The sequence below is a fragment of the Leptonychotes weddellii genome, chromosome 11 (assembly GCF_054177405.1).
Source record: "Leptonychotes weddellii isolate Sample4059 chromosome 11, ASM5417740v2, whole genome shotgun sequence".
NCBI lineage: Eukaryota > Metazoa > Chordata > Mammalia > Carnivora > Phocidae > Leptonychotes > Leptonychotes weddellii.
This window is the reverse complement of record NC_138379.1, coordinates 48,599,560-48,621,703: the sequence shown is the minus strand read 5'-3', so window position 1 is coordinate 48,621,703 and position 22,144 is coordinate 48,599,560. Positions and strand designations below refer to the sequence as shown.

At 52.9% G+C, this 22,144-nt stretch overlaps 1 protein-coding gene across 4 annotated transcripts in view; it reads right to left on the bottom strand.

The window, feature by feature from the left end:
* Positions 1-7,632: 7,632 nt before the first annotated feature.
* The window catches only part of SLCO2B1 (solute carrier organic anion transporter family member 2B1), a 34,098-nt gene continuing 19,586 nt past the window's right edge, over positions 7,633-22,144 (bottom strand). For 3 of the 4 annotated variants that reach the window (XM_081798828.1, XM_081798829.1, XM_081798832.1), the window contains 6 exons: positions 20,178-20,535; positions 17,305-17,470; positions 12,615-12,778; positions 11,003-11,067; positions 10,555-10,675; positions 7,633-9,525 (listed from right to left, as the gene is read on the bottom strand). In XM_081798828.1, coding sequence (XP_081654954.1) covers positions 9,345-9,525; positions 10,555-10,675; positions 11,003-11,067; positions 12,615-12,778; positions 17,305-17,470; positions 20,178-20,535 — 1,055 coding nt within the window. In that variant the 3' untranslated portion in view covers positions 7,633-9,344. The remainder of the gene's footprint in view (positions 9,526-10,554; positions 10,676-11,002; positions 11,068-12,614; positions 12,779-17,304; positions 17,471-20,177; positions 20,536-22,144) is intronic. The other variant, XM_081798831.1, reaches the window with a different exon arrangement.

Genomic DNA, 22,144 nt, shown 5'->3' with positions numbered 1-22,144 from the left:
CTCCCTTCTGAATCTTCCCTTTTCCATTCATTTGTTTATCTTCTTTAGGGAAAATATCCCTTCTTATGGCCAGAGCCCTCGGCTGAGATTGAAGAAACAGAACAGAAGGAAAAGCCCTAGACCCTTTGCTTTCAGGGAGATGGACCCCAGTGTGAGGGTGGAAGCCCAGTTCTTGGCCTTGGGGACTTCCGCATCTTAAAGGGCGATGTGACTTCTGCTTTTATTAAATCCTCAGTCCGGTGATAGAGCCATGAACTGCATTTGAGGATTTATTAATCTGGCAGAGGAATGTCATTCTGTCTTTAACTCAGGTATGCTTTAAGGGAGGCATGGCCCATGTCTAAATGGAGCCTCCAGTCTGATGGGGAAGACATGGTCTTCCTCTGAAAAAAATCTGCCTGGCTAAGGAGACATGTTCTTGATTTACGGGAAACCTCAATTATAATCAGGGAGACAAGATGGACAGATAAGTTAAAATGTGCACAATAACCAACCAAAGGGCTCAGATCTCCATGCTCATATTTGAGGTTATTCGCCCTAGATATATTTTTTTAAAGATTTTATTTATTTATCTGACAGAGAGACAGCAAGAGAGGGAACACAAGCAGGGGAGTGGGAGAGGAAGAAGCAGGCTTCCCGCTGAGCAGAGAGCCCGACGTGGGGCTCGATCCCAGGACCCTGGGATCATGACCTGAGCCGAAGGCAGATGCTTAACGACTGAGCCACCCAGGCGCCCCTCGCCCTAGATATTGTTAATCAAGGAAAATTTTCTGGTAGAGGTGAGCTTGAACTGAGCTTATAGGAAAACAAGAGACTTTGGTCCCTAGATCTTAGGCCTCCTGAGAATCATGACCGTGCCTTCTCATTCCCTATATCCCCTTTGGAGTAAGTACAAGCCCAGGCACAGAGAAGGTCCTTGTTCAATGAATAATCACCAGTAGATAGAGAGTGAATGTACCTACTTGGTGTTTGGGGACATAGCAGAGTGGGGATGGTGTAGAGATCAAGAAGGAGGGTTAGTTGGAATGGAGAGCCTGAGGCTGGGGTGGGGGGATAGCAGTGGAGTGATAAGATGGGCAGAGGGAGTAGCCTAATGTATGTCCAGGCCACTGAAGTACAGCATTTGGAACAACTCCCTCGTGTTTCTGGAACTGGTGAGAGATACTTTATTGAATCTTGGATTGTTAAAGCTAGAGACTATTAAGTTACAAAATCATAGACTGCTCAGCTTCTAGAGCCACACAACCATGGGGAGTTAGACTATTAAAACCATAGCATCTTAGCAGGGCAGAACACAGTGTGTTAAAATTATAGAACTGTAGAATACTAGAGCCAAAGAGCCAAAAGTCCATATTAGAGAATCTTAAAATCCAAGAATCTGAGTGTCAAAAGGGAAAAGAAATCCTAGTTTATTGACTCCCACTATTTGTATCAATTATGGTGCCAGGAGTATTCAAGCATATTATTCCATTTAATTTCTTCCACAATGTTTAGGCCATTTAGTCCCATATCTACTCAGTGGAGTACTTCTGTCAAAGGTTTATCAAACATAGGCTTGCATGAGCTTCGTGACAGGGGAGTCATTACCTCTGTGCATACCTCTACCCCCTGCTGAATGGCAAATAGAAAGTTCTCTCTTATGTAAGCCGCACTCTCTTCCTTTAGTGCCCCCACACCGGTCTGGCTCATGTCCTCTGAGCTACACTGAGTAAGTCTAATCTCCCACTCACATGACAGCTTTTCAGATGGATAAAGGCAGTCTTTATTTCTTTCTTCTCTAGGATAAGCTGGTTTGTTCATCATGTAGCTAGAAATGGGACAGCAAATCAAAGAATATTTGAGCCGGATAGGCCCTTAGAGGTCATTTTGTCCAGAGACTTCCTTTTACTGCCAGGCAGTACAGCCCTATGGTCGGGAGCCTGGGCTTTAGAGAGAGACGAGCATGAATTCAGAATCCAGAGATCCAGCACTAAGCACTAACTTCGTGTGTAACCTTGGGCAAATTACCTAATATATTGGGCCTCCATCTCTTTATCCATAAAATAAAGAATAATAGTTGATGCGAAGATTGAATAAGATAATGCAGAGGAAGCTCTTAGAGGAGTGCTTGGCACACAGTAAGCAGTCAATAAATATTAGCTATAATTATTGGAGGTCCAGAAGGGCAGGTACTTGCTCAAGATCACAGAGCAGCTCACAGGCAGAGCTGGGGTTAGACCAAGGACTCCTGCCTCCCAGGGCAAGTCACTTTCCTGTTTACATTTCCACTCTGTCTTCCTTGGGAAAAGGAAATAACTCCAGAGGGAACTGTAATACTTTGCTTATTGAATCAGTTAGATTGCATGTGAGAGTATACCTGATTAAGAGGCTTAATTAAACCTTTTGCTTCTTTAACAAGGAGACCAGAGGAAGGTGGATCCAGGTTTGTCTGGTGACTCAACCATGTCTAACGACCTAGGCTTTTCCCATTTTAAGCTTTGAGAGAGACTCCTCTGCCTCACAAGATGGCTGATGTGGCACCAAGCACCATGTCTTCTCCAGCAGGAAGAAAGGCCATGGGAGCATAAAGGGTCTTCTCTCATGCCGATGTCTTATCCAGGAGGGGATCTTTCCAAGCAGACCATCCCCTTATATCTCATTGACCAAAATGAGGTCACATGTCCACTCTCAGACCACTTGCTGGTGAAGATGAAGGCATTTCCATGAATGGTTTGGATTATCCCTGTGACTAGGCACCTTGCTACTGGAACAAGGAAGAGGGACTTGGCTGTGGGAAGGCAACCAGTAGTGCTTGCCATACTTACTCTGTCTCCTCTCTGGATTGGCCTCCCCTGGCGTCTTCACGTCTGCCAGGGAGCCTGCCCTGGTTTCCACCCGCGTCCAGCACACCCTCTTCTACCATGTAATTGAGCATCACCCAATTCAAGTCTACTTTGCCAAGCTCTCTCATCTTTCCATGTTCATATCTTGTCCCAGACAGTCTGTGAGCACTGGGAGAATAATAGCAGCTACTAATGAATAAGTACCTATTGTGTTCCAGCCACTGCTCTGGCCACTTGTAACCAGCTTCCAAATGGCTTCCAATGATCCATATCTCCTGGTATTCACACCCTTTTGTGTTCCCCTCCCACATTATACTGGGGTTAGTCTGTGAGACCAATAGAGTGTGGCAAAAGTTATGGTATATCACTTCCAAGATTACATTATAAAAGACGCCATGGCTTCCATCTTGGCAGCACACATCCTCTTCCGTGGATCATTCATTGCAGGGGAAGTTAGAGACCATGGCAAGAATGCCCTTATGGAGAAGCTTGCATAAAAATTAAACCCTTTGACCACCTGCTAGCAAAGAACAGAGGCCTGACAACAACCACAGAGTGAGCCTGGAAGTGGATCCCAGTTGAGCCTTCTGATGACTGTGAGCCACAATCTCCCAGTTAATCCACTTCTGGGTTCTTGATCCTCAGAAAATTGTGTGACATAATAAACGTGTTGTTTTCAGCTGCTAAGTTTTGGGGTAGTTTGTTACTCAGCAGTAGTTTACTACCATAGCGCTATATTGTCACATTAAATCCTCACAACATCCCTGAAAGGTGGAGTTTGTTTCTCCCATTTTGAGGATGAGAAAACTGATGCTGAGATGAGGGCAGTGACTTTTCACACCTGGAAAGTGGTGGAGCTGGGATTTGCCCTCATGTCTATTGGATTCCAGAGTAGAGGGAACCTGGTTCTGTTTTCTCCGCTAGAATGTCTGCAGGATGAAGGTTGAGGAACTGGGAACGGGAGGAGGCAGTCTCTTTCTCTGATGTGTTTTCTCTCCTTTTTTTCATTCCAGCCACATTAGTTAGCAGCCACTACATCATCTAGTGTGTATATGTGATTCTGGGACAAGAAGTTGTATCAGAAAAAACAGCAGAGTTTTGAGAAGCTTTTGAGTGACCTTGGACAAATTCCTGCACTTTTCTGGGCCGTGGTTTCTTTGTCCACTATGGGGAATAAAATCCTCCTTCCATATGCATCACCAGGAAACCTGGAAGATCAGGTGTGAGGGGATTTTGTAAAATGCGACGTGATTACGGAAAGGTCTGCTTTGAGTATGGAGCACCCCTGACCCAGGGCTCTCAGTCTGTAGGGGAGGCAGCCCCACACAGTGACCTCTGCACAAGTGGCAAGTGCTCCCTCTTCTCTCCCACCTGAGTCTAGCTTCAAGAGACAGAGAATACAGAGAGAAATTGAAGGCCCCGCCCACTTCTTCAGCCTCATCCCTCACCATGACCTCTCTGTTAGGCCACACTGCAGCCCGGCTGAACTAGTGGAAATTCCCCAAGCCTGCTGGGAGCTTTCTGTATGCTGACACTTTATCTGTGCCATTTCTTCTCCCTGGACACCCTTCCCAACTTCTCCACCTGGTGTGTTCCTACTCATCTTTCAAGACTCAGCTTAGATGCCCCCACTTCTAGGATGCCTCTCTTGACCTGGTTCAAAACCTTCTACTTCTCCCCTTGATTAGTGCACCAGCCTCCTGCCTGAGCTCTTGGCCTCCAGCTTCCTTTTTCCACTCAAAGCCCCCATGGTGCAGCCAGCAACCTTTCTAAAAAACAAATCTTGTCCTGTCACTCCCTGCTTAAAATAACCAGTCAATGGAATAATCCATCAATCAATGCTTCAAGGGCTTCTTGCCCTCAGGAAGATATCCAAAGCCTTCAGCTGGAACCCAAGGCTTGGTCCCCGCTGGTGTCTCCAGCCTCAGCTCTCCAGTCTGATTGCCCTGCATACACGGTACACCCCTGCCACATTGTTCTCGTGTCATATCTCAGACGCACCTTACTCTCTCATGCCTCCCTGTCTTTGCTCATCCTGATGTTTCTCATGCCCATTCCCATCTTCTCTACCTGGGGACTTCCTGCCTAATCTTCTAAGCCAGCTCTGATTTAACCTCTTCTGGAAGCTTTCCTGGTGGCCCCAGGAAGAGTTCATGGCTTCCTCTTCTTCCTTCTCCTATTTGACGAGTCATGCTTTTGTTACCGTTTGTCAGTTTGTCAGCTTACACTGGGAGTTTGCTGTATCTGACTGTGGCTGTGTCCCCAGCAGTGCCGCTGCTGGGACACAGAGCAGCCATGTGGGATTTGTTGGTTGGTTTGTTGGTTGGTTGGTTGGTTGGTTGGTTGGTTGAATGAGTGAATGGTGGATGAATCCAGCCTTGAACCATCACTTCTTGGCTGGCCCCAAGGTAAACCCATTTTATAGCAAAAGGGGAAGCAGAGGAAGGGACTGCTCTGGAAGGGAGAAAGAAAATCAATAAAAATGTAAATCTAGTTGAGAAAAGCTGTCCCAGGCTGGCTGTGGAGAGAGATAAGACTGGGCATGCTGAGCCCTGGCTGACAGTGGAAGGGAGATTAGGGGACAAGCAGAGCTACAGCCAGGGCAGCAAAGGGAGTGTGTCTCCCCTCAGTGGTGCCTCCTCCCCCTGTCTTCACCCCCGATCCCACCTCCATGCTCTATGGGCTCCTTAAATTCTTTCAGGGACAGGGGAAGTAAATTTACAAATACTGGTCATCCGGTGCACTGCCTGTGAGCGAGTATGTTATCTGGTCTTCACAACTTTTGGGAGACAGGAGATAGGAATGATCAGCCTTACCAAAGTGAAGAAACAGATGCAGAGAAGTTAAAACACTTATTCAGGGTCACACTGTGAGTAAGTGGCAGTCAGGATTTGAACCCAAATTTCACTGACTCTAAACCTCTGGTCTTTTCACTCCACTCCACCGGAGGTCTACAGCCAGACTTCGGATGGTCCCCAACCTCTGAAATCAGAGGCACAGGTGTTTATACGATGGTGTGTGATTTTAATGGAGATACATCTTTTATCATTCTCTAAGGTGGTTGTCATCCACTCTCCAGTACCTGTGCCAGGATGTCTCCCTAGAGGTGGTGGCCTTTTGAGTTGAGTCTGGAAGATTGAATAGGACTTCATGAAGTGGGATGGAGAAGCAAGCAGTGGGGTGGGGATGAAGAAGTCCTGTTAGGTGGAGGGAAGAGCACACATTGGGGCCTCTTAGGGGGAAAGGATTCAACAGGGCCAAAGAATGGCGAAGGTGCTGTGGGTTCTTGCTCTTCATTTATTTACACTCTAGTCATGGCGCCTGGCTCCCGGCTCTGGAGAAGCATCTCCCTGCTGCAACTTTCTAGCATGGGTCTATGGGCCAAAGGGCTTCTGAGCCAGGCATCAGGATGTTCATTCTGGTTCCAGGAGAAACTGCTGGATTTTACTACCAGTCAACTCTAGCATGGAGACAATGCCTTTCTCCCAGCTTCCGGATGCAGGGTGAGAAGAAAGAACTCATAAATGCAATTGCTTATGGATCCTCATTGGCCAGAGGCCATAAGAGGGCTGTTCCCTGGACTCCCTTGGTCCCTGGGAACCCCTCCAGCCCTGACCTGCTCCACCCCTGGCTCTCAGCCCTGTGGCTCTCTTGTGATGACTCCTGGAGTCTCCTCACCCTGACCAGCCTGGGAGGTTTTAAGTACAAGGACCTCACTTTCTCCTTCAAATCTCAGTTCAACCCAGAGGCGGACTCAGCATGAAGCTAATGCGGCTTGAGTATCTTCGTTCTCTCCTCAGGCCCAGGGAGGGGCCTCTGCAATGTGTTCAGGTTGTGTGTTCTTGGGAAATTTGCAAAGGTAAGGTACTTTAACCACAAGTAGTTAAGATTGCTAGTTCTTCCTACTCCAACTACTTGTGTCCCAGTTTTTCTTTATGTGAGGTGGTTGGAGGGGCCATGGGCATTTCTGGGATCTGGCTAAGGGGCGGTTGAATTGGGCATCAACTTAATTTGGGTTCATTGGGATATATTTATATGGTTCTCAGTCACCTCTGTATTTGGTAGCTTATTGCTAGCCACCTGCATGTAGAGAATGGCCTCTAGGAATCTTCTTACCCACTGTCCAACTCACTTGGCATTGTGACATCAAGGTGTCATATCCAGAGGTCATCTTGTGACATCTGTGTGTTTTATGTGGCCTGGCCCTGGAAGTACATGGGCAATAGAAGGAAAACAGGTTTGCAATGACGGAACCAGAAGCTAGGCTGCAGAAAATCCTGCCAGTCTTCAGGGAGAAGAATGTATTCAGGGAGAACATGTGCACAACGGTTAGTAAAAAAAATATGCTATTTTTCTGAATTGTGTGATGTATTTGCTTTGACTTTTCTCATTCTAGGTACTCACTTTCTTACCTAATTTTGTGCTCTTTTTCTTAAAGAGGGCTCCCCAAAGTGTATAAGCCTCAGTTCCCACAAAACCCTGGCTCCACCATTTATGTTCTGTATGATTTTGGGCAAGTTGCTTATTCATTCTGAACTGTTTCCTCTTCTATAAAATGTGAATGACAATTTGAACAGGTGAGGACTCGGAAAGCTTCATGACCTTATTCCATTTCTGAAACCATTACTAGAGGAAGTAACCCAGTCAAATGAAAATTAGACCAGAATATACAGATAGGGAAAGATGTTATATGCAAGAAGTAACAGTGAGCAATGAATCCAGTAAAACTTAAATCTAAATAACTGGAAATAATGTGGTTGCTGCGAACTCTAATGCACTTTGTAAGAAAGGAATTTTGTAATATAAGAGACATGATGCAAGAACAAATTTAATAATAAGCTGTGTCTATAATTCCAGATTATTTCTGCAAAACCTGGGGAACAGGAGGGAAGGAGAAGGAATATACACACGTGAACGGCCTCATCTTGTTGGAAGAAACCTTGAAATTCTTGGCATTGATAAATACAGGCTCAGATATTTACTAAACATTCAAGGTGTCAACCAGTAGAATCAAAATGGGAGTTCGAATTTCTGTACCTTCTTCTTCCTCTTCTTTCGCGTGGGAGAGCCTCAAAGTCCTGCCACAGGAGCTGTTCGGAGGGCCAGAGCCACACGTGTCCCCACTGCCCCCCGCTTGCCCCCCAGCTTCTCCCCTGCCTCCAGCACAGGGCTGGTCACAGGGCTTGGGAAGCCGCTGCTGACAGCTGTCTCCTGCCGCCCAAGCAGGTCTCAGTCAGGTCAGGTCAGGTGGCAACAGAATGGGCTGGAGTAGATGAGGAAACTCTCACCGCTTCCCGGGGTTGGCGCGGGGCGGGGAGGATGGGGGATAACCAGGCTGGAGAAGACCAGCCATAGAACAAGACAAGGCCCACTGAAGGACCAGGTGGTTAGATCCAAGCATTCCACAGACCCACTCCTTACACACAGCGGACATTATAGGCCTTGGCCTTACAAAGAACAGGTCCTTACACCAACTCAGGCATCACAGAGAACAAGACGTTGCCCCCAAAACATGGTTATCGCAGAACCAGACGTTATCTACGGAGCGCTAGGCGGCACGGATTCAGGCACCGGGAAGGAAATGGTGAAATTTGGATTGTCATCAACAAGGGTCACAGCGATTTTGGTGGGCCCTGGCCAAATGTGTGAAGTTATGGTGGCATTAAGTACCAGTGAATGTGTGCTGAGTGTGTTTGGTCTCTGAAGTCAGAAAATGCCCAAGTGTGGGGCCTGAATCTCCCTCCTCACTGGAGCCCCTAAGGCAGAGACCAGGCCTCGCCTAGACTGTGGCTCCCTGAGGGCAAGGACTGGACTTTCCTGAGTCTACAGAGAGATCCTCCCACCTCAGCTAAGTGCCCCAGGGGCCCTCACGCCAAGTTTGCTGAAGGCCCTGGCCCACCTGAATGTTCTGTGAGGCCAGCTTCCTCCCCAGTGGGCCCACCCCAGAGCTCAGGGCTCTGCCTCCAGGGGGCGCCAAATGGATATTTCTTGACAGGCTGTCCTGGCCCCACCTCCAGGCTGAGTGGGGCTGGGGAGGAGACCTGAGTCCATCCTGACCACACAGATGGTCATAGCCAGAAGGGGCCTACAAGCCCCCAAGTCCACTTCCACCTGTCAGAGATGGTGGCTAAGGCCCAGAGAGGGTAGGGTGCTCCAGGTGAGTGCCAGAGCTGGGCTAGGACCAGGTGTGTAAGGCAGCCTGGCCTACTATTGTCTACTTCTCTATTCTAGGGCCTGGGGGAAAGATACACAGTCCTTCCACCAGGAAAGCCTGGTTTCAGGTCAGCCCGTGTGGCTGGGGGAGCAAGGGGGAGGACCACCGTGCTTTAGACGTGGCCAACACACCAAACCCCTAGACAACTCTTTGGTTCAGATGAGTAACAGAGGCCCAGAGAGGGTCAGTGACTTGCCCGAAGTCACAGAGCAAGTTAGCAGAGAAGCCAGAATTGGAAAACAGGGTTCCTGACACCCAAGATTGGACAAAGGGTCCAGAGGAGGTACTCCTGCCCCTCTGGGGCCAGCTCACACTCTGGATTCCTCAGGCTTCTTTCCTGGCCCCGATGCCAACAGCTGCTGCTGTAGGCCAGATGGGGAGACGGTCACCTGGGTCCCCTCCTCTTTGTCTTGCTGCCTTAGGATGACCAAAATCAAGGCAAAGCAGGCCAGGGAGCCCGTCTTGAAGAAGAACTGGAGGCCAATGAACCTGGAAAAGACCAAGGGACCCGTGAACTTGGGACCTCCCTGTCCAGGGCCTGGGGGTCGGCCATCATCACCCATTGTGTGGTCAGAGACACTGAAGCCTGGCGGTGGGGGGAAGAGGCCTCCAGCTCCAGGGCAGTGGACCCTATCACCATGGCCTTGGTTGGGGAGACAGGGAGGCCCCTGGAGTTGACCCCTGTGGGGGTCCTTCCCTGACAGAGGGGGAGAGGCTCTGCAGAAGCCTGGGCATCCTCCCTGCCCTGTCCCTGGCCAGCTTGTAGCCTGGGCCAGCCCTGCCTCTCTCTGGCTGTCCCAAGGGCTCAGGGGGCCTGACAGGTGCAACTTTAGATCACCCCACCTGCCACAAGGATTCCCTCTCCCCCGTTTGCCTAACTCACCAAGGCTCTTACTTGATTTTTTTTCCTCTAGGAAGGGCCCTGGTCATTCCTGGCCCTCCTCAGAGCTGGCAGGGACCAGCTCCCTGCTCCCAGCCCTGTTAGCAAGTCCCCTCCAACCCCCTATCCCATCCCAGCAGCCTCTCGGCCTTCAGGTTCCTTTGGGCTCCCCATTGCACAGATGGGAAGACTCAGTTCCAGAAAAGGCAGGTCTCCCAATGAGAGACAGAGCTGGGCTGGATCCCAGGCCTCCTGTGCCCTAGATAGGCCTTCTCCCAACCCCACTTCAACTCCTTGTCTCTCTCACAGCTGGGCTGCTCCCCTGATTTCTCCCCACACTCAACCACAATGACACGTTTCCTGCACAGACCGTGGTTAGACCACTTGGGTTCAAGGCCCAGCTTTGCCAGTTATCAGCTGTGTGACGCTGGGCTGCTTTAACTCTTTCTTCATCCGTAAGAGTGGGGGACAGTAGCTAGCTCATAGGACTGGTGAGCTCAGTGCAGGACATAGCACCTGCTGCTTAGCAGCGGGGTATAAATGGGCCTCTCGTCCCTGCTGCTGTCCTACCTGGGACCCCGGAGTTATTTCCAGCAGCCTTCCCACAGGGCCCTGGCAGTCCCCACCCCAGGTCTCACCGGTTTCGGAGCAGGTCGTGGTCATAGTAGTGGCAGACGGCCCGACGCCCACAGCTCTGGGCCCAGTGCACGCAGGTCGTGTCGATGGCACTGCCGTGGAGCACCGGGCTGGGCATCCAGGCTGCAGGAGGAGGTGGTCAGGGGACAACGGGGCCCGGCGTTTCTGCATTACCCGCCCCTCTGCTCCCTGGCAGACACAACCCCCCAGGGCCACTGGGGCCTCTTGTCCCGTAAGTCTCTGGCCCTCAAGCCCAGCCCTCACCCTGGTGTGGGATGCTGCCTCGTGGAGGGCTCTTCCGCTGTTTGCATACCCACCTCCAGGGTCCCAGGTCCCATCTGTTGCCTGGGGCTCAGGAACCCTAAGGTCAGGAACTGGGTCCCGCTTATCCCTGTGCCCCCAGGCCTGGCACACGGTGTCTGAACTAAGGGTCCCAGGAAGGTGCTTTACCCAAAACTCTCAGGAGCATGAACTGGATTCCCACGGCTAGAGTCTTGTCTTCTTTCTTCACTCCCCTAATAAGTAGAAACACAGTGACATGAGAATTGAGAGGGTCCCAGCCCCCCAGTGGTTCTCACCATCCCCTTCTCTCCCACCACCCAGGGCCAGCCTCCCCCGGTCTGAGGGTCCTGGGCGTTGGGGCGGGGGTGGGCTCAGGCTCCCCACTCCATTTCCCTTCAACCTGTGGAGCCCAGCCCCCACATTCCAGGCACTCCCACTAGCTATCAGGACCCTGTGCTGGCCTCCCTGTGTTCCTGCTCACAGACACCCCCCACCTTCTCTCCCCATCCCTGGGCCCACCAAGTTCCTCCTCCTTCCTCCTACACTCGGCAAAACCTGAAACTCGGTAGCCAGACCTGCCTTCTAACTTCCCCAAACGCTGTGAGGCCCCAGCCTAGGATGCTGGGACCATCACTGGCTCCTCCTTAGGAATACCAGCAGCTAGTGTTTACAGAGTGCTTACTACGGGCTCTGTCATTCTATACTGCAGCCCCTACCTCACCCCTCATGAGGTAGGTTATACCATTAGCCCATTTAACAGATAAGGAGACTGATGAATGTTCAGACAGGTTAAGTGACTCAGCTAAGATCCCAGAGCGGGTGGGTGTAGCGGGTGGGTGTCAAGAATCAGAATCTGCAGCCCACTGCCTGCATTAACTCCTCTTACATGGCCTGCCTGCCGGGACATCGGAGTCCTCTACCTTCTCTCTGGTGGCCAGCCTGTTTTATAGATCTACGTGTCTTCTTGTATTTGTGAGGGGTGCCATCCCCCTTTTAATTTTCAAAAAAACAGAGAATAAAAATAATCCCAGGGATGCCTAGGTGGCTCAGTCGGCTAAGCGTCTGCCTTCGGCTCAGGTCATGATCCCAGGGTCCCGGGATCCAGCTCTGAGTCAGGCTGCCTGCTCAGTGGGGAGTCTGCTTCTCCCTCTCCCCGCTCCTTCTCTCTCTCTCTCTCTCTCTCAAATAAGTAAGTAAATAAATAAAAATGTAAAAACAAAAAAAAAGTGGTTTAAAAAAATAATCCCAGCACAATGAAAACTTGGAATTATCCTGCTCTGAGGTCCCAATTCCAGCCCCCGACCTAGGCATGCTGACTTTGGCCTCAGGTAACAATTTGTCAGTCCCAGCAGGCACCCTCAGGACAGCGCGCTGGGTCCACAGTGGACACATAAGTGCTCACTGACTTGGAGTCATGAACCACACTGATAGGGCTTGGTTTTCTGGATGTTACCTCCTGCCGGCCCACCCACTATGGGCAGGGTGGGGGTGGGCAGTCAGGTGACACTCCACTTTCTCCTCACTGTGACTGGGTGGCCTCTCCCTGGGGCAAGCTTCTGAATTTCTCTGAGCCCAGTTTTCTTATCTATAGATGGGGGGCACTTCACTTTAGTGGGTTGCCATGAGGATGAAGACAGGGCAGTGAGAACCTGGTCTGTTACGGGGGACCCAGGACACCCGAGTGGCCTCCTTCTTCAAACCCTGCCTTCAGGATCCCTTATCCTGCCTGGGGTTAAGGACTTCTTGGTATCTACCGGCTCCGGCCCACGCCTGCTTTCACCTTAAGATGAGTATGAAGGAAGGTGTGTGGGTGAGACTGGCCAGGGCCGCACCCAGGCTGACCAGGAGCATGAAGGGCAGCACCAGGTGGCTGCAGGCTGAGTCGCAGGAGCCCGCTGGCACAGGGCCGCCCCCCACTACGCAGCTGCAGTTGGTGTAGAAAACCTAGAGTGGGAAGGGGGTGGAGAAAAGCCTTCAGGAGCCTCCAAGGGCGAGCAGCTGGCCAAGCGCCTGAGGCCCCTGAAGGCTTGTGAGGGACCCGAGGGCACCAACCAGCTGGGGACAGAGCTGGCTGGAGGCTGGGATTTCTGGCCTCGGACACACGTGCTTTCCGCACACGTGGGCTGAGGCTGTGGGGACCGGGAAGCAGAGGACAGGGAGAGGGGCTGGGAGAGCATCACCCCCCACCACACCACACACACTCACACACACTCACATACACACCGCAGGATCATTCTCATACACACCACCGTCCCTCAACACACACCCACACACCTACACACACACAATCATACACAGACATGTGCACACACACTCTCATTCTTTCACCTGGTGAGGTCAGAATGTTCCAAATTCCTGACTGAGCCAGGAATCAAAGTAACCAAGAGTGTTTTGGGGATCTCTCTCATGCTCTCTCTCTCTCTCAAATAAATAAAATCTTAAAAAAAAAAACAAAACAACTATAAGAAAAAAAAAAAGGGCACTGAGTGGCTCAGTCAGTTAAGCATCTGCCTTCAACTCAGGTCATGATCCCCGGGGTCCTGGGATTCAGTTCTGCATCGGGCTCCCTGCTCAGCAGGGAGTCTGCTTCTCCCTCTGCCCCTCCCCACTGCTTGTGCATGCTCTCTCTCTCTCTCTCTCACACACAAACACACACACACACACACACACACACACACACGAGCGCACTCTCTCTCTCTCTCAAATAAATAAATAAAATCTTTAAAAAAAAAAACTATTTAAGAGTGTTTTGGGGAAGGAACTCAAGTTTTCCAGCTCGGTTTCCCTCCCTTTCTACTTCACTGAGGTCTTGCAGGGCACCGGGTTGCAGAGGAGACTCTCCAGGAGACAGTCAAGCACAGGAGAGAGGGACGCAGGCAGCACCACAGGAACCCAGCTTCACCAGGTGAGGGGCAAGGAAGGCTTCACCAGAGAGGGGTGCTGGATCTGGGTCTTGAGGAATGAATAGGAGCTTGCCAAGAGGAAAACTGAGATGAGGAGAGGGAAGGTCAGATGTAAAATCCCACGAAAGTGGCATGAAAGAGTGCAGCAAATCTTTGCCTGGAGCGGAGGGCAGAGGGGAGGCGGGGAAGCGCTTGAGGGCTGCCCCGGGATGGCGCGTTGTGAAGAGTTTGGGACACAGAAGAGGAACCTGGACTGCTGTTTCCAGAAACACAGTGGACCGGGACCCTGCCAATCATCCTGCTGACAACACAATGCTGGATAAAGTATTGAAAACATTGTCCTGAGGGCACCCATGTGCCGGCAGAAACGGAAAACTGCTCAGAGAGGCTGGAACCCAGCGAGGTGAGCAGGGTCCTGAAGCAAGCTTTGGCTGCAGCATGTTTGCAGAACCTTCACCAGGAGTATAGCTTTCTGAGGTCTGGGAGCTCCAAGGCGGGAGGACAAAGCCTAGCCCTCCCTCCTGCCAGAGTGAAGTCCAATAGGAGACCCCCGCAAAAAACTGGGACCCCTCCAGAGGCTGAAGTATGTGAAAAGCTGACCCCTTTTCCAACTGCAAGGGATGGCCCCCAGGCTGGCTCAGGGGCATGTTTGATTGCAGCCCGCATTCCCACCCCCACGTGGCCTGGAAAACTTCCAGCCTAGGATTCTTTCAGCAGTGGTCTCCACCGCCCATGCCTCACAGAAGCTAAGAAAGCCAGGAAGCCTAGGCTTTTCTTCCCCACAGAACAGAGTTTCTGACCAGTGTGTCCCAGGGAGCCGCGGCCTCTGCTGGGAGACAGGTGTGCAGGGCTGGGTGGCATCAGCCCTTAGGGTGGCCTGCTCGGTCGGCCTGGGGCAGCCTCACACACTTCCCACTGTGAAAAGGGTTGGGAGTCCCTGAGGAGGACTGTGGGAGCCTTGGGAGGAATTTAAGCTCCGGAGGGATGACAGCTGACGGCACCAAAGCCGCTGGGGTTCCTGCAAGAGGACAGGCCAGGCAGGGGAGGCCGGCCAAGAGGCCCACTGTGGAGAGAGCGGTGGGAGGGGGAGGAGGATGGAGAACAGGGTTTGATTTGAGAGATACTTAGGATGTAGAATTAGGGCAAGGTGAGAGAGCGCGAAATCGGGGATTCCGGCTGGGGTAACTGGGCGCTCTTTCCATTGCCCGCAGGGTGCCCGTGCATGGTCAGGCTGCCACAGGCGTGCGACCTGCTGAGCACACGCCATCTGGACCTTTGCCCCCAGGCTGAGCAACCCACTGGGGTGGAGGTACAATGGAGGGACAGCTAAGGGGAGAAATATGCCAGGCAAGGTGGCTAGAAGAGAAAGACCCGCCCTCATGCCTTTTCTGAACGGCCGAAGATGGCTGGGACGGACACAAAGCTGGAGGCCTTCCTCTTGGGGTTTTCCCAGCTCTCATTCACATTCATCTAACTCTGGCAGCAAGTTCTTCTTACGGATGACTCCGATCTCTCCAGCTGCCTCTGATTCTCACTCCCCCGGGGGATTCAGCCTCACCCCGAGCCTCAGATCCCCCCAACCGCCCACCTCTCCCCATCTTTCCCCTGGCCATCTACTCCTTCATCCACGGTTACTGAGTGCAGCGGTGCTGGCCACTGAGCGACCCAGCCCTGGGCCCGCGAGCTCGCTCACAGTCAACCTCAGGAGGCAGGCTGGCTGCGAGACTATTCCAGGCCGGAGCTACAGTTCCTGTGTGCTGACCAGGACCCAGGTGTGCCCTCCTCCAAATACCATCCCCAGACACAACCTCTGAGGATGCTCTGGGGAGCGCGCTGGGCTGGGAGGCCAGAGCCCTGGGTTTTAACCCCAGCTCTGGCATTAAGACTTTGGGCAATGCCTGGTCCTTTCCTGAACCTCCCTTTCCCATCTGTATAACGGACACTAATAGGAGTGTGTACTACTGAGTGCTTAAAATTTCCCAGCCACTGTGCCAAGTACTTTTCATGGGCATTGTCATGTGGCTCTTTACTCACTATTTAATGAAGTCACCTGAGGAAAGCATTTAGCACAGTGGCTGGTATATAGTAAGTACTCAGTACGTTCACCTCTGTCTTATAGACCAGGAAATGGAGGCACAGATGAAATAATTTGCCTGAGGTAACAGAGCCAGGTAGAGGTAGAACAGGGATTCGAACCGGGTGGCCTGGCCTCGGTGCTCAGGGGCCCATATCCACTAAAGCTTACTGTTCCCTGGGGGATCTTGCCCCAGCTGGCAGGGCCTGGGGTCCCCTGGAAGGTCTCAGAGATATGAAACCAGGCAAAGACAGTGAGCGCTAAGGAGGCACAGAGGCTGGGATTTCGATGACTGCAAATGCAAACCGTTTGCAGAGCCCAGCTGGTGCCTGCTGGCTTGCAGCCCCGTCAGCCAGGTGCTGTCCTCTGCACCAGCCCGTGGGGTCCAGGATGCAAAGGCAGGAGTTCCACATGACCAAGAGGGGGGGCTCTGGAGAAGGGACGCGTTGTGGCCAGCCTGATGCTGCACCCCCTGCGCCCCGCCCCCCAACAGGCTTGTCTACAGCCTGGGGGCCTGAGGAAGGCAGATATTCTTCTCATTTGTCATCTGGGGGACTGAGGAGAAAGGGGAGGAAGAGTGGCTAGTCTTGGAGACCTGTTTAAGGTTCACACAAGATGCACTGCGGCTGCTTATTCTGCCTCCTTCCCTGCTTGGAGTTCGAGGGTAGGGCCCCTTGGCTCTGGGTCCTCGGCCCCTGGCACAGGGCCTGGCACAGAGGAGGAGCTCTGTGAAGGTTTGCTGACTGGCTGAATGATTGACTGGGCTCTCTGGGCCAGCCTCCCCACCGTTTCCCTGTCTCCTAGCCTGCACTCTGCTCGCCCTCCTCCATACATGGCCTCAAGTATTATCAGACACAGATCTGACCCTGTCACCAGCCCACCCAATGCTCCCCATTGCTCTCTTGGTAAAGGCCTTGAATGCCCTTCTTTGCCTGAGCCTCACTTTCCCTCTTGGAAACGTTCTGCTTCTGCTCCAACAAGTTCTTTGCCGTTTCTTGAAACACTGTGTGCATGTGTGTGCAGACTCTGCTTCTGCGGATCCCCCTGCTTGGAAAGCCCTTTCCTGGTTTGCTACTCATCCTTGATGATCCAGCACAAATGCCACGTCCCAGGAAGCCTTCCAGTACCCTCCCAGGCTGGATGCACCTTCTTCCATCTTTGTCTGTTCTTGTGGGGACCATTTCTCCTGCCTATCACCACCCCTGGAGTTCCTTGTTTCCTTTTGCCTCTCCCTTGCACAGACAGCTGGAGCCAGATCGGGCTCACCCCTGTGCTCTGGGGCCTGGCACATGGCTGGGCCCCGACTGGCAATGAAAGTTTACTGCAAGAATCATGTTCTACATTGGCCAACAGAAGGAGACAGACCAACCAACAGATAGAGAGAAGAGCCACAGAATGAGAATGCGCAAAGATGGAGAGCGTGATGGATGCACAAAGACAGGGAGGGGCAGAGCCCAGGGGAGGCAGAGGGAACAATCAGAGGCCTGACCCACCTGACTTTTGTCCAGAGCTTCCTGGACCAGCCAGCCTGTGCAGCCTGCCTGGCAGGGTGTGAGGTATTCAACATGGGTTCTGGGGTCACAGACAGGGTTAAAGTCGTCCAATGGGCAGGAGCAAGGCTCTGTGCAGGCTGGAAACAGGTCCGGTCCAGGCAGGTTGCTGGTGGGAGAGAAGGCGGCAGGGTTAGCCTGGCTTTCCGGCTCTCACAAAATGAACTGGGGCCACCTCAGCCCTGAAGCCCAAGGGGCCTTTTTCTTGATGGACTGGATTGCTTCCTTTTCTTAGAAAATTCGAGTGATGTCTGTTGGACCAGGCAGGACACCTGACTAGCTGTGGGATCACCCACCTGTCCCTGCCTCTCTCAGGACCTCAGTGTCTCTGTCAGCTCTGCTGGGAACCCCCTCCCATGGCCACCCTGCAGTCTCACGGCCTCTCAGCTCCCTGTCACTACTCTGTTCACTGTGGTCACTGCATGACTTAGTCCCACCAACTCCCTCTGGAGGGCCTGCCCCAAAGTCCCAGGAGCACCCCTACTCTAGTCAGGTGGGAGATCAGAAGAAAGGCTGAGTCCGAGGGGTTAGGTCACCCTCAGTGGGGTGGGGAGGTGGCCCCTGGGACTCAGAGGAGGACCTGACTTCATGGCTCAGAGGGAGAAAACCTGCCAGGGAGCCTACGGCCAGGCTACAAATGAGGAGGGGGCCCCAGTGGGCAGCTGAGGGTCCTGTGGGCTTAGGCTGGGTATGGGCAGAGGCCCAGGCAGTGGGGCAGGTCTGGCCAGCTTAGTGAGATCTCAGTTCCCTGGAGAAGAGGTTCAACTCAACAGGGGGCTGGGGAGGTGGGTAGGACAACTGGGTACCAGAGTTGGGAAGGGGGCCTCGGGGCAGAGGTAAATGCACTCCTTCCCTCAGGAGGGGGTTTCCCTCTGACAGTGGGTGGGGGGAGATCATCTCTTCTTCCTTCCCTGCCAAGCAGGAAAGGGAACGGGCTGGTACTGCCTGAGCTGAGGTGACACCAGGGGATTCTGCCCAGGGTCAGGCGCCCGTCAGGATGCCCTGCCAGCAGCAGGAAGGCTGAGTGGATGAGAGTGGGGACTCTTCCGCAGCCCCTTGCTCCTGTGGGGAGAGCCCTGGCTCTGCCCCTCCCAGCTGGACAGCCCAGCTGGGCGTCTTCACCTCTCTGAGCCTCACTATCCTCATCTGTGAAATGGGCATAATGGTACAACCCATCTCAGAGATGCTGTGAAGGTTCAATGAGACAGAATATGGGAAGAGCTGAGCTGGACGCTGGGTGCGTGGGAGACCTCAGTTCTCGGCAGCTGTCGGTATCACTAGTTGGGCTGAAATATGAGAAAGCCTCCTGAATTTGCTCAGTTGGTCCCAAAAAGCTTCTTCAATGAATTAGAGCCCAAAGCTCAGTGAGTAAATTGCAAGAACAAAGATGAGAACACAGTGAGATGAGATGTCAGAGTCAAGGCGAGAGGCAGAAGAAAAGGGAAATAGGCACGTGTGCTAGGCTGACCTTTCTCCATTTACTTTTTGGAAGAAAAAAAAAGGGGGGGTGCCTGGGAGGCTCAGTTGGTTAAGCAGCCAACTCTTGAGTTCGGCTCAGGACATGATCTCGGGGTCCTGGGATCGAGCCCCATGTCAGGCTCTGTGCTCAGCGAGGAATCTGCCAGAGATGCTCTCTCTCCTTCCTCTGCCCCTCCCCACCTCATGCGTTCTCCCTCTCTCTCTCCCCCTCCCAAAATAAATAAATAAATCTTTTTTAAAAATAAAAAAATAAAGGCCCTGCCTCGCTCCTCAGACCGGGGACTGCAGAGGGTCTGGCTAAAGCTCCACCCGCTGTGCCTAGAACAAGGGCTCTGCAGAGGGGAGGCAGGAGAGTCGCCTTACTGTCTGGGAGAAGGAGGGACAAGGAAGGAGGGGAAGGGAAAGGATGATGAGGGAGAGGTTGTGATGTGGGGCCTGGGCCAGAGAGAAGAGCTGAGCCTCTGTCAGGGTGGGATAGCTGGCATGCGGGTGGAGGGAGGAGATGCCCAGGGAGAGGTGGGAACGGAGACAATCGGGGAATTCTAGCTGGGTCTTGGGCCAGCCTAAGCCTGGAGCAGTTCCCAGGAAAAGTGAAGTCATTCTGGAGAACAGGCAGCGAAGTAACTTCCAGCACCCTCTCGAAGACTGCCCCCAGCGGGAGAGAGCATATGCCTGAGGGTGGGAGGACAGAGAAACGAGAAGGGAGATAGGCATCGGAGGCTTTCCTCTTGGTGCTGCCTCAGATGTGGGAAAAGAACCTTGAGTTTTAGGGTCATGGAACAACAGCATTTTAGCTGCCAGGCTCTAAGAGCCGCAAGTCTTCAAGGCCTCTGGGGGCCAACTCCTTCCTACGGCTTAAGTCCCTTCTGCAGCGTCCATGACAGATGCCTTCCAGCCCTGCTTGCCCCCTCTCTCTACACCCCCGCCCCTGGGGAATGGAGAGTGTGCGGGCTTCCTAGGCAGGCCTTTCCCCTGCCTGGGAGTGAAGCCTTCCTCACGCTGAGCTGGGTCCTGCTCTCTGACGTGGCCTCTGCCTTACCTCGGCCACTCTGGAGATGCCGTCCACACAAGTGGCTTTGCCCTGCCTTGGCTTCCACCTCTCCCCAGGCCTGAGCTGTCCCGTCTGTGAAGTTCCATCCTTGCCCCTCTTAGTGACGCCTGACACCTTGACTGGAGACTCAGAGAGAGAAGTCCCACTGCTCTGAAGCCCGGTGGGGAGGGGAGGAGAAGGTGCTGATGGAGAGTGAGCTTTGAGGTAGACGGGCACCCCATTCCCCTGGCCTTGTCCGGGCCCCCTCCCTGACACCCCCCCCCCACCTTGCTTCTTACACACTCACCCAGGCTGGCGGGTGATGCCTGCAATCTGGTGGGTAGAGCAGCCCATGAAGAAGAGGGGCAGGCTGAGAAGTAGGCCGAACAGCGCCCCCAGGAGGCAAAGGGCGCCACAACGCACAGGGCCCAGGTGGAAGCGCTTGACCAGGATGCCCCCGACCACGATGCCCACGATGGCCGACGGGATGCTGAGGCATCCTATGAGCAGGTTGGCGTAGGATGCTGTGACGGAAAACTGGCGCTCCAGGAACTTGGGCAGGAAGGTGGCCATGCCTGCCACCGTGGACGACATGCACACCTGGGACAGGACCACCAGCAGGAAGATGGGGTGGCGCAGGGTCCGCAGCAGCACCCTGGGAAACACTGTTGGGGTGAGCGGGGAGAAGGTCAGAGTGGGCAGGCCAGCCGTGCTTTTGTTTCTGTCCTGTCTTGCCCTGTTCAGTTGAAACTGGCCCATTCCTTCCATGCCGTCTCATTTAATTCTACTGCACCCAATTCCATTCCGTTACGTTTGACTCCTTTCCATTTAATTCTATTCCGCTTTTGAAACTCAGTTTCGTTCCATTCCATTGAATTAGATTGCATGCTATTCAATTGTGCCTCTTTCCATTCGATTCTATCTAAACTTCGATTTCATGAAGTTCTATTCCATACCTCCTATTCCATTCATCTCATCTCATCCCACCTCGTTCCATTTCTTCTGTTCTACTTACTCATCTCATTTTTCCCCACTCAGTCTTTTTCATCCTGTCCTGCTTTAGCTCTTTCCAAGCCAACCCTGGCCTGTGTCTTCTCTCCTGTGTCCCCCGCACGGGAGAGCAGCCCCTCCCCTGATCTTCCATCCCGAGTTTCTATGCTCCGCAGCACTTCCCTCACATACCACATGTTTTACTCAGCCACTTTACTGCACCCCACCAGAATATAAGCTTCATTTAGAGCAGGGATTTTTGTCTGCCATGCTCACTGCTGAATCTCCAGAGCGTGGGGGCACAGCAGGCACTCAGGAAATATTTATGGAATAAATGAGGGAACGAATGAATGGCCAATATGGGATCAAATGTCGCAGTGTTGGGGCAGAAGTAAGACCTCCAGAGAAGGTAAAAACTGAGCAGGCTTGGTGCTGGGTGGCTTCTTGAGGTAGGACAGAGGTAGGGCCTGAAGAATGGATCTGAAGGAAAAGGAATTCCTAGTAGGGACGCAGCAAGAACAAAAGCACATAGAGAGACATAGAAGCGACGGGTCTGGCTTTGATGACCTCCCCCATCCCCCATTATCTCCTAAACTGGTGCCTTGTGTACAGCTTTCCTCATGCAGGGCCGCCAACCTGAAGGGCGCGTGACGGGGGGAAGTCTCGAGGAAGAGCCTCAGGGGCAGCCAGGGTGATGGCCAAGGCCAAGAATGCTTTCTCTTCGGACACGTGCAGTTCTCTCTCCACTAACATCAAAAGAGAAAGGCATGTGTTTCTGCCCACGGGAGGTGAGCTGGAAGTTAACATGAGGTGTGGGGGAGAGAGGAGGAAAGGCCCTTCTGAGAAGACACGTCAGAGGAGCAAATCACCTGCCAGTCGGGACTGGCGGGGAAAGATGGCCCTGGGGCCCCTCTGGGCCAAGTGGGAGGTCCCTTCTGTTCCTGCAGTAGCAAGACCAGAGTGTCTGTTGCTGGAGATCTCTGTGTGCCCTCAGAGCTTGGCCAGAACCCAGTCAGCTAGTTCTCTAGCCCCCTGGGCCGGGCCAGGAACCATTTCCTTAGAAGCCAGAAAATAAACACCAACAGTCCTCGCAGGGTGGGTAGGAGCTGGGCTGTGGAATTTCCCTTCCTTCATGTCTCAGGCCTGCCTCCCGTCCTGAGTCCCCTGCCCTACACACAGCGCACTGAGCCAGCGTCTGGAGCGAGAAGGTTGACACGTGGCCTGCACCCCAGGTAGCTGCTCCAGCATCCCTCCCTCCTGGAGCTGCCCTGGCCAGGATCCGCC